We start from the raw sequence: 12,107 nt of genomic DNA on the forward strand, positions 1-12,107 counted from the left end.
TGTTTTTCTCTGAGTGCTATGGTGTCTCTCTACTTTGATCTTTATTGGGCCTATAGTTTCAATTTGGATGAATTTTTCCACCTGTTGAATTGTGCCGCATTGGACAATCAGGTAGTTTTGCCTTGATCTTATCAGTTTGAATTGTCCAGTGTGAATTTTGGCCAGTGCTGTCATAATATTATTGGTACTTAGACTAGTAATTATGTTGCACCTGCTGCTTATGTATATGGTGTGTTCGATGGAATGATAATTGTAAATTTTGTTTTGGGAGTTATGTTGTTGTTTTATTTCCTGTTCTGAGTTAACCTTACTTGTGGGTTTTTGTTGTTGGTTGTTTTGGGGTTTTAGCGGGCCCTTGCCATTACCTAGGTATGTGTTTTGGGTGTTTTGGGTTGTTTGGGGTCTTTGGGTTGCCTTATTAGTCATGCTGCTGGGTAGTTTTGTAGTGTCTAATTCATTGGATTTGTTCCTATAGGTTGTGGTTCCCTTGCTGTTATTATCCCAGATAGTCCAGGAGTTTGTCTTGAGTTTATACTTTCTTTCCTAATGTTTTGATTTATTGTTGTTTGCTTGATTTCCTGTTGTTGGTTTGTTTGCATGTTTCTAGAATTGGTTATTTCATTTTTGGTGAATTTTGGAGTGCTGGTTATGGTTATGTTGTCTAATTGTGGGGAGTTTAAGGTATGAAGGTTACTGTCAAATTCATTTGTTAGGTTTGGAATAGTGGTGTCTATATCTTCATTTGGGTATGTTTTTCCGCTTCCTTGAAGAGGATTGGCGATAGTATTGGCATTGTATTTATATTGTTCCCTGGAGTGTAGTTTTGTATTTCTAGTAGTTTCTGTTGGTGGGGTGGGGGTGTTAGTTATGTCTGCTGGTTTGTGGTTTGTTTGGTCTGTGTTTGTGACCAGAATTTGGGGTTCCAGTGTGATGTTGGTTGAATTCGAGTTTGCTGTGGTTGGTACGACTTGCGTTAATCTTGCTTGTTTTACATGCTTTATTGATGTTGTTTGGAGTTGTGATACATCCAATATTTTTACTGATTTATTGATAGGGTTGTTTGGTGGCTTGTGTGTTAGCGTGTTTGGATTGAATAGAACCATTTTTTTTTGACCTAGTTTACATTCTTCTACTTAAATAGCGTATAACATTGAATGATGACTTATCTTTTGTTTTTGTCCTAACCCAGTCTGCTCCTCCGCTGTTTTCTGTTACGTGTTCCTATCGTTCCTTTGTTTGAGAGTTCCTTTGTTCTGTGCAATTCCTTTGTTCACGGCTTGGCGGTTTGCTAATAGTTTCCTCTTCTTGGTATTATTTCTTTGCTCTTGTTTTCCTGTTCCTTTATTCTATTTTAATTGGTGATGGTGGTGGCCGCACTCAGTAGAACTTTTAAAATTATACACCAAGCCGGTTTTCCACAGTTAACAAATCAAGCAAACTGAGAGATAGTTTTCAAACTTGACATTATGGGAATGACGTCACTAAAATAAACAACGTTAGTTTGCATATGACAGTTTGTCATTCTATGTAATTCTGAATATATTTAAAGGATATTGAAAAAATCGTCACAAAAACCTTACACAATTTTCTCTCGGCACCATGGTGTAATATTCGATAACAGAACTGTATCCATTTGCGAAGGAACTTCAATAAAATTTGCAATAATATCAGATCTAAAAAATACGTTTGTTCACTGTGACGCCATCATTGTCATCCAATGCTCCATTTACTCGTACGCCACTGCGACAAAATGTGTAAATTTTCACCCATTATGACTGCATTTCTTAAACTTACAAACGTGTGTTGACATTTTAAAATGACTGATAATGCATAGTAACAAATAAGTAGTCTGTCTCATACTGTTATTGAATATTTCAAGTTGTTAAAATTTGGTCACGGCTGAGTGTACGGTACGATAAGTAAACTTTAGGTGTACGATACGGAATCACTGATTCAACATCGGTAGTGTACGCCAGATTGGCCATCTAAGATTGAATTGGTAGGTAGTAAATGTTTTCAATATATCGCCTTCCTGCCAATCAACAATTACCTGTACATCCTGCCAATCAAGAAATACATGTAGATACTGCAAATCAAGAGTTACCTGCAGATCCTGCCAATCAATTATTACATTTACTTGTAGATCCTGCCAGTCAAGAATTACCTGTAGATCCTGCCAATCAAGAATTCATTTTATCTGTAGATCCTGCCAATCAAGAATTCATTTTATCTGTAGATCCTGCAAATCAAGAATCACCTTTAGACTGCCAATCAAGAATTACTTATACGTGTAGATCTTGCTTACCTGTACATCCATCAGACACATTGTAACTCTCAATTGTTTCCTCATCTGTCTGCATATATATCCATAAAGCTTTTGTCTTTCTTAAAATAGAAAATCAATTATGCTATAAAATATTTCAGTTCATAATTCTTTTCTCTGTCAACTAACTCTTTCACTAACCCTGCTGTTTCATGTTCCATGATTCCTACGTTCACATTATGACATAAAACCGAATGTTGATGGTGTCCAAGTAACTTCAAATACTTAAAGCCTATCAATAAATCGTCATAGAAACGAGAAGAGACACCTGTACCGTTTAGCAATTAAAAATGTAAAAAATAATAGCATGCCCTTAATCGGGATGTAAGTACATATAGGCTTTGTAGAGTAAAATGAATAATTAAAGGAACGCATATAAAAATAAATTTATATTTCATTCGTCTATACATGAATAACGTAAAATAAAATTCATAAGTGAATATTTTGTAGAAGGGGTATGTATGTATGTATGTATGTATGTATGTATGTATGTATGTATGTAGGCAGGTAGGTATGTAGGTAGGTAGGTAGGTAGGTAGGTAGGTAGGCATGCATGTATGTATGAATGTATGACTCACTTTCTTTATCTCCCATTCAGAAGAGATTTCATTCAGTTAATTTTTCATTATTACACAACAGAGATAGGAACGTAACATGATTTACAGCACACTAAACATGTAATGAATGTATACATACATACACATATACAAACATATTCATATATAAGTAAAGGAAATACAATATTTAAACACAATTGTGAGAGAACTCATTGCAAGCTAGATATCTAAGCAACAGAGATTAAGAGAAGAAAGAATGGAATTGGAATTATTAACATTTGACTGGAACGATTGTAATGTAGTATCACATTTGCTCCCACTTCGAACACTTGTAAATAATTTATATGATAGAAATGGAATGGGTCCATTTCCCTAGTATACTGAACAAGCATTTATCAGATATCGTTTTCAAGTTCATTTGTTTTTCTGTACATTGTGCCTATTCATGTATGTATGTATGTATGTATGTATGTATGTATGTATGTATGTATGTATGTATGTATGTATGTATGTATGTATGTATGTATGTATATGTTGATAATTCTCCATAGTTCAAAAATCATTTTAGATTTTCCCGTCGCTTCAATATGTTGTGAATTTCGGAATGAGAAGAGAAAGAAAGCCTCTGAATTAACAACTGAATGACAATAGTGTAATAATGTACGGCAGGGCAGCGATCAGCGTAAAAAATATCCAGGTAAAATAATGCAGGGCAGCGTAGCGATCAGCGTGTACAATATTCAGGTATAATAATGTACGCAGGGTAGCGATCAGCGTACACTATTCAAAAAAGTGTACTCAGGGTAGTATATGGAATAGTTTGTTATAAGCGGTTTCAGACTTCACATGCATTTACTTTATAAAACGTTTCTTTTTCTAAGTCAGAAAAATATTGTTTTACTAAATCAGAGAAGGAGATCACGTGTAACCACCGCTTGGCTCAAGATCTATTCTACAAGCACTCGCGTTCTTTTGTTATGGCAGTTATAGATCAAGTGTATATAGTTCTTCACTTAATGTAAGTTAAGATTCCCTGGTAATGTTTAGTTGCATTTCTTTGTAAATTTGTTTCATATTACAATACTTTTCTCACTGGTACATAATCGAAGGGCAATATTATATGACTGGCATGCATATATATTACTTTTACGAAGTTTTGCACCAGCTTTTACGAAGAGTTTTGCACCAGCTTTTACGAAGAGTTTTACTTCGTAAACTCTAAGTCAATCCGTTTCTCAATTCCGAGAGAGAGAGAGAGACAGAGAGAGAGAAGAAAGGAAGGAAGTTCAAGTCATTTAATGTAGTGTCACTCGATGATGAAGACGTGACTACATTCTTGGGGACTTGAAGGTACTCGGGATCGAGCTGCAAAAGACAGAGCCTGCTTGAGTTTCTGGCTAGCAAAACTTTATTGAAATACTCAACATATAAACTTACATTTCAATATCAAACTACAACAAGCTCAATTTACGGATATAAGAAATACATATAAAACTACGATATTCTTTCACTTACCAACATCATACTTGTATAATAACTGCCGTTTTAGAATGTAATACAGATAATTAAATATCGAATAAATTCACGATAGCAAAAGAATCTAAAATTCAATATTTCAGACTAATACCGTAATTGAAATATATTTTACTGAATTAATTCTAAAATGTCAACATATTACACTCTATTATATAAAGAGTATTTTATTTCTAAATTAACTATTACTGAGTATGAAGTTGGTAGCGAACGTTGCTTTTACTATAATCAATAATATAATTAGAAGCAAATACAAGTTCTTCAAACAGTTAAACTTTCTAATACATTAGGTTAAATAATAGCAAAGAAATATTAAAATGATCTAATGTTTAAACATACTGATGTTAGGTTAACATCTTAGCACTAAAAATTCTTATAACACTAAAAATTCTTATGACACTAAAAATTCTTATGACACTAAAAAGTCTTATACTATGAAAAACTGTACATAGACGGTTATCTTACCTGCAAAAGACAGAGCCTGCTTGAGTTTCTGGCCAGCAAAACTGGTGTCGGCCCGTGGCTGGGGATTTTATACCAGCTTTCTTAAAACAACGCCAAATATGGCGCGTTCGTTAGCTCTTGCGTTTGGCCAGAATCTCAAAGCGAGGTTTCGTAGTCTCTTACAGATTATTGTCTAGGTCTATGTACATTATTACGTAAGGACTTCTGCAAGATCAGCACATATGCCCTCCATAAGAATTTTTGGAATCTGTCTAGTTCGCTATTTTTATAACCTGCTGAATATACTGTTTTGTGCTGAGTCTGCGATACAAGTAATATTTTGTATAAGACGGTTCGTACTTGATCATAATAGCGCAATCATTGTTGAATAGCAGGATACGAATAAATGGATTAAATCTCAATATATTTTAGTAGAAGGTTACTTTCAGTATGATTTATCAATTTACTTCTAATACAATTTAATCAAAACTTACTCTTAACACAATTTAGAGGAATTTTCAATCTTGTTACTTGTACTGAATAATTCTGTCCTAATATTACCGTCATCATGTCTCAGATTGCATCAATATCCCATACATGCATATATATATATATATATATATATATATATATATATATATATATATATATATATATATATATATATATATATATATTCTTGTATCAATGTACATGTATCTATGTAACCATCGAAAAACTAAACATTTTTTTATCATAGGTCGTTTGCAATCAGCTTGATCGAAAAGCTGTTTTTGCAACACAGTCTACTTTAGAATTTTGATATCTCCGAGTAACTTCAAACTTTGGTATAGATTGTGGTTCCAATCTTATTGGTACAACGCTATTTCTAAAGAAAGAGTTGTTTCTATTGTCATTTCTCCTTACTACCGTCCCTCTCTCTGATACTGTGTCGTTAATTTCCTCACACGTAACTATAGACAGACTCTCCTGTAAGGGCTGTTCATACCGCTGAGATATATTCAACAGATTTTTAATTCTAATCAGCATTTTCACCTCCCTTTCACGAAAATCCAGAACATTACCAACTCTGCAGAGGGCTCGTAAGCGCCTGTCCTTGTAATGGCCAGGTCGGAGCTGTTCGAAATTAACGATTATTAGTAGCTTCGTCTGTCCCGAAATAAAACACTCATTCCAGATGTAACTGAACTCAGTTTTTGTCCAGTTTTCTGTCGAGTTTTCCTCTTCCAACATAGATGATAAATCCTGTTGGTTGTAATTTTTAGAAAGAATGACAATATATGCGTTACATTCACTTATTGCTAATTTATATGCTGTCTCCTTACGTTCGCCAGGAAGAAAATTACGACAAGGAAGAATCGTATTCACTCCCTCACGACGAAGACATGGGTATAGATCACTCTTTATCCAGACAGGGATTTCTTTGTCAGATTCATCATGCGAAATAAATACTTTTGGATTTTGTATCTTAGTTTGAGCCATCCTAGAAATGAGAATTCGAATTTCGTACCGGAAATTTAAACAAACTATCATTAGTAGCAGACAGGTTCCGATTGCAACCAAGGATGCAGGTAAAATTTTTGCAATGAAGTCCTCTTTTTGCGTCTCACAATGCAGATTACGTGTTATCTCGCTGACTGGTATAACCTTGCCGTTGTTTGAGCAATAGTATCTAGTTTTATTACCTAACAGCTTGTATTGCCAGTTCTCAATCCAAACAATTTGACATGAGCACAGAAAGACATTGTTCCCAGTATTGATTTTATTAGGATCTAAATATATAAAACTTGAAGGCAAAACCTGCAATTTACTGTCGGGTAAATTTAGCTCTATATCATTTCTCATTGACATGGCGGCAGAATCTTCAATGAAACTGATTGGATTTCCAGTAAGATCCATAGACACAATTCGGTCTATATAGTCCGAAACTCCGATCTTTGTTATATTATTGTTTCTCATTCGAAGTTCCAACCTTTGATTTCCCCAAAATCCAACTGGAAGCGGGCCTTCAGGAAGGTCCCTTAGTCCCTTACCTTCGCAGTCAACGACAACGTTGGATCGACTTGGTTGGTCGTAGCAATGGCAGTGTCTAGGACAATCGATGGTTATGTTGCAGATAAAGTCATCATAATTTCCCTCGTCGTACAGAGTCGCCAACTGTTTTCCGGAGAGGTGCTCAGGAGCAGAACATTCGAGGAAATCATAGTTTGTCAAAATACGTCTCAAATTTAACAGTTTTATTTTATCGAAATAATGAAAAAGAATGCAATCACAGATCAGTTCAGTCTGAAAATTTACATTCCACTTATACTGAGCATTTTTTCCAAAATCTGTCCAATCGGAAACCCCACTTTCTGTCAAGTTAGGTAAGTTGAGGTGGTTGTGTTCCAGAATGATTCTCCCTGGTCCATATATCAAGGATGTATTCCAAATGAAAGCCGTTGGATTGATCATATTTGCTATAATGTTTCTACTGACGTCGATTTCACAAAACGCATTCGGAGGCGCGATTAATGTGGCATCTATGTCCGTCAACTGATTCAGTGAAATATTCACTTTAAAAGTACTGAACTCACTGGTGAAGAATGAATTCGGCTCAATGTGTCTGATTAAATTTTGAGCTAGACTGACTTGTCTTAATCTCACGAGGCCTATAAAGGTATCATTGGAAATGTAGGTCACTAAATTTCCATCCAAGACAAGTACCGACAATACATTTAGAAATGATATTTTTGCGATTTCTTTTATTCTGTTCCGTGACAAATCAATTTCTGTAATGTCGATGTAGTCTTTGAGATTTGTCGGGAAAGTGGTGAGATATCCATCGGTATGCTTCAACACATAAATTGTTTCATTTACTACCGAGCCTATGTGTAAGACCCTACTAGTTCCGTTTATATCCATATATTCTACATGAAGCATACGGAGAGCCAAGTTGCATAAAGAAAGATTTATTTCCCAGCATTCTCGTGCCGCACACAAACAGCATTCTTCTTGATCATTTGCTTCATTGCATCCGATAGGGCAAAAAAGGTCGGTGCGGTTTAAGTTCCTCGGAATCCATGATCTATAACCAGCTGGAGGTTGTGCAGGGGCTATTTCACAAACAACTCCATGCAATAGAACGAAGCAAACTACATACAAGTAAGAAAGCTGTTTCATTTTATAAAAGACACGTTCTCAATAATATAAACTTCACCTACTTGTAGTATCTGTCTGAACTGACATGGATTGTTGAACTGGCCTGGAATGTTGAACTGACCTGTAATGTTGAAGTGACCTGGCTTGACGAACTGATTTGATTTGGTTGAACTGACCTGGCTTATTGAACTGACATGGCTTATTGAACTGACCTGGCTTGCTAAACTAGGATATCGCCTTTGGTCTAGAAGGTGTTACATGTACTTTAAGTCTCTTGAAAGTTGTCTATACTTGACAAGCATAACAATTTAGTTGAAGAGAAGACACACGTGGATCGTTGATTTCAGTGTTCACGAAATGCCAGTTGGCTTTACCTGTAGAATTAATATAATACCTCATTATGTCGTGCTCTAAATATTGTATTGGTTAAGGTGTGAGGCAAACAAGAGCGAATGCTATTCAATACGCATTTCTTATTTTAGCTGAATACACAAGGAAGTCGATGGGTTCTTTTCTACTTGTTGTACCCGAAAGAGTTATATGATCTTAAGCTGAAACAAAGGTAGGGGCTAAATGTTATCGTGACCTAGGATTTAGGACTTTGGACTGATATTACTTTAAATGTCCTGAAAATGAATTGAACTTAAAAGCACGAAAATTAGGTAAATAAACTCATGCGAATCTTTATATTCAGTTCTCAAAAACGGCTTATTTCGTTCGTATGGCCAATTCCGCTAGTACCTCTTCTTTTTTATATATTGTATAGGCCAGGACACATATACTAGAATAGTACTAATAAGATTAAATATGCGTTTATTAATGTTAAAATGATTATTTAGGAAGTTAGTTATTTCATTACGGAATGGCACTGACACAAACTAAATCAATGGGTACTGTCTACCTGTTTCGTGCAAAATAGATATGTGGTCCAATATCGAGAATTGTTAGGGCCTCCTTATATTATTCAGAATGGTTTACCATATCAGATATCGGTTTGGAAGCATTATGGAGTGATACATTATATAGCGGGTTGTGTTTGTTTAATTCTAACGCTTACATTATCATATTCCATACCGTCATATTTTCATGTGACATAAAGTCGAAGGCTTTGGAAAGACCCACCAAGAAGGTTGGGCTTGGGCTTTTGTCTAGAGACGGACACCAGTCCTCTACTATTCCAAATAAATACATACACTAGTCCTCTCTACTATTCCAAATAAACTACTATTCCAAATAAATACGTACACCAGTCCTCTACTATTCCAAATAGATACGTACCCCAGTCCTCTACTATTCCAAATAGATACGTACACCAGTCCTCTGCTATTCCAAATAGATAAGTACCCCAGTCCTCTGCTATTCCAATGAGATACGTACCCCAGTCCTCTGCTATTCCAAATAGATACATACCCCAGCCCGCTGCTATTCCAAATAGATAAGTACCCCAGTCCTCTGCTATTCCAGATAGATACGTACCCCAGTCCTCTACTATTCCAAATAGATACGTACACCAGTCCTCTGCTATTCCAAATAGATACGTACACCAGTCCTCTGCTATTCCAAATAGATACGTACACCAGTCCTCTGCTATTCCAAATAGATAAGTACCCCAGTCCTCTGCTATTCCAATGAGATACGTACCCCAGTCCTCTGCTATTCCAAATAGATACGTACCCAAGTCCTCTGCTATTCCAAACAGATACGTACCCCAGTCCTCTGCTATTCTAAATAGATACGTACCCCAGTCCTCTGCTATTCCAAATAGATACGTACCCTATTCCTCTGCTATTCCATATAGATACGTACCCTAGTCCTCTGCTATTCCAAATATATACGCACACCAGTCCTCCGCTATTCCAAATAGATACACACCCCAGTCCTCTGCTATTCCAATGAGATACGCACCCCAGTCCTCTGCTATTCCAAATAGATACATACACCAGTCCTCTACTATTCCAAATAGATACGTACCCCAGTCCTCTGCTAGTCCAAATAGATACATACACCAGTCCTCTACTATTCCAAATAAATACATACACCAGTCCTCTACTATACCAAATAAATACATACACCAGTCCTCTACTGTTCGAAATAACGTATTTTGACAAGCATAGTTTGGTCAACACTGAGAAGTAAAGATAAACAATAGTTGCTAAAAAGATCCTCTAACTGACAGAAAATAGTTTTCCCCAAGAATTTTAAAATTGTTTAAATAATACCTACAGCCCTACAGTTTTGTCGCGAGTGTTGTGATTGTATTGTATTAAAACCAACTGTACTACCCTGTACAGCAGAAGGTACAGATGATGCGATTTTAAAAGTAACCCTGTGATTTTAAAAGTAACCCTGTGATTTTAAAAGTAACCCTGTGATTTTAATCACCGTCAATTCTTAAGAACGTATCAGCTAATAACTGATGTCACTGTAGTCTTAGATTATATTTATTTTCAAAATTTCTGCTACTACTCTTTAGTGTACTGATTATGTAACATTGCTCGTATAGGTAATTTTCTTCAATACAAGTTTCATAAAAGTAACTGGCAGGGCAATCAGTTTTCGTCTTTTTATTGGCACGTGGTTTCAAAACACATCTCATAAATTATCATTATAAACATCAGCAGCAACATTAATACAATGGTCTAATTCTCAATTCCAAATTTTCTAGAAATGTATTTCTTTGAAATTTCTCGTAACAATTTAATCCACTCTCTTTTATTTATTTATCAGAAGTATAAACGTTCTGGCCAGATTAAGGTTTAGTAGCGAGAATCAAATTTTTAAACTAGGAGAGGAATCATTCGTGAAAAACGTTTCGTAGCAACGAACATCACGACCATATTATAAAGCATATATTTCTCATTAATTTGCAGTTTGAATTATAGTAACCCAATATTCTTACATAATATGTAGACTTTGTCTATTCTTTGGTGATATCGCTTCCAATTCTACTCGGTTTGGCTGTCCCATGTTATGTTCAACTGGATATAGTCAGCAAGTCCTTCTTTGTATGATATTTTATCCGCTCTCTAAAGCGATGATTATCAGTATCGAAAAGAACATCTACAAAGGTGTCATCGGGTTTGGATTTACGTATCCACCAGCAGGAGAAAATGCAACACGATGTAAACAGACATGCTGCGTTTGTGTTGGAATCATTTGCTTGTCGGAAGGAAGCAGTTTGATAACTTCCGATTTACTCTTTTGTTTAAATTTCAGTCTTAAAACCACTTTCGGTTTGGAGTTAACTATACGTTAAAACTTCTATATTACCCAACTTACAAGGAAATTAGCGTACGACCCAACATACTGCCTTTTCACTGTAGTTATTAGATTTCTCTGTATTGTATACATTTCATAATTTTGACTGCTTCTGTTTTAGGTATTTGTTATATAGCATTTTTTTCGTATAGATAGATTTGTACGAGTTCAAAGTTTTGTTGAGAAAATTTCGCTGTACATTCTTTCAGGGTCGCGTGACACGTAGACTTCAAGATTGACGCGTGGGTTAGACTAGCAACAAATTGTGTACTACGAGGAATGGAATATGTTCTGATTGGTGCATGAATTGAATTTGAATTAGGATCTGCTCGATTAACAGTGAGAGAGAGAGACAGACATACAGACAGAGACAGAGAGAGTATAATGCTAACGCAAGGTTAATAGCAGTAAAATGACAAGAATTGAGACGAACCAGGGACAATTTTAGGAACTTGTAGTTCATTTGAAATAGGTGTCAGAAAATGATATTTTACAGAATAGTTATTAATAGAGAGGTATATTCTGACTCATATAGGAGTGATACAAATTTTTTTGGGTGGTTACAGTAGTGCTCCTAATTGGCTAAGCTAAAAGAGGGGGCGGGTCCCAGGCGGAATTCAGGGTGTAACAATAATATTCATCGCGACACTAGTCAGTGTGCATTTTTTCTGCCGAGGGGAATGTCTGAGGGACTCTGAGGAAAATTAATAAGTAATTTATCTCGTTAAATATTTGTTAAAGGGACAAGGGGGTCTAGAAATTGGTGAGACCGGAAACCAGAGAAGAGACACGGGGAATTGTCTGATGATAAGCGATCGAGGGCTTGGGAAGGCAAGGTCTCAATTACATAC

At 35.7% G+C, this 12,107-nt stretch overlaps 1 protein-coding gene across 1 annotated transcript; it reads right to left on the reverse strand.

The window, feature by feature from the left end:
* Positions 1-4,265: 4,265 nt before the first annotated feature.
* Positions 4,266-8,250, reverse strand: LOC149801813 (uncharacterized). The gene has a single exon (XM_089954352.1). It carries the CDS (start codon positions 8,017-8,019, stop codon positions 5,608-5,610), a length of 2,412 nt encoding a protein of 803 aa, XP_089810478.1. The 5' UTR covers positions 8,020-8,250; the 3' UTR covers positions 4,266-5,607.
* Positions 8,251-12,107: the final 3,857 nt, after the last annotated feature.

The sequence above is a fragment of the Sinohyriopsis cumingii genome, chromosome 4 (genome assembly GCF_028554795.1).
Source record: "Sinohyriopsis cumingii isolate HCF-2022 chromosome 4, ASM2855479v2, whole genome shotgun sequence".
NCBI classification, from domain to species: Eukaryota; Metazoa; Mollusca; class Bivalvia; order Unionida; family Unionidae; genus Sinohyriopsis; species Sinohyriopsis cumingii.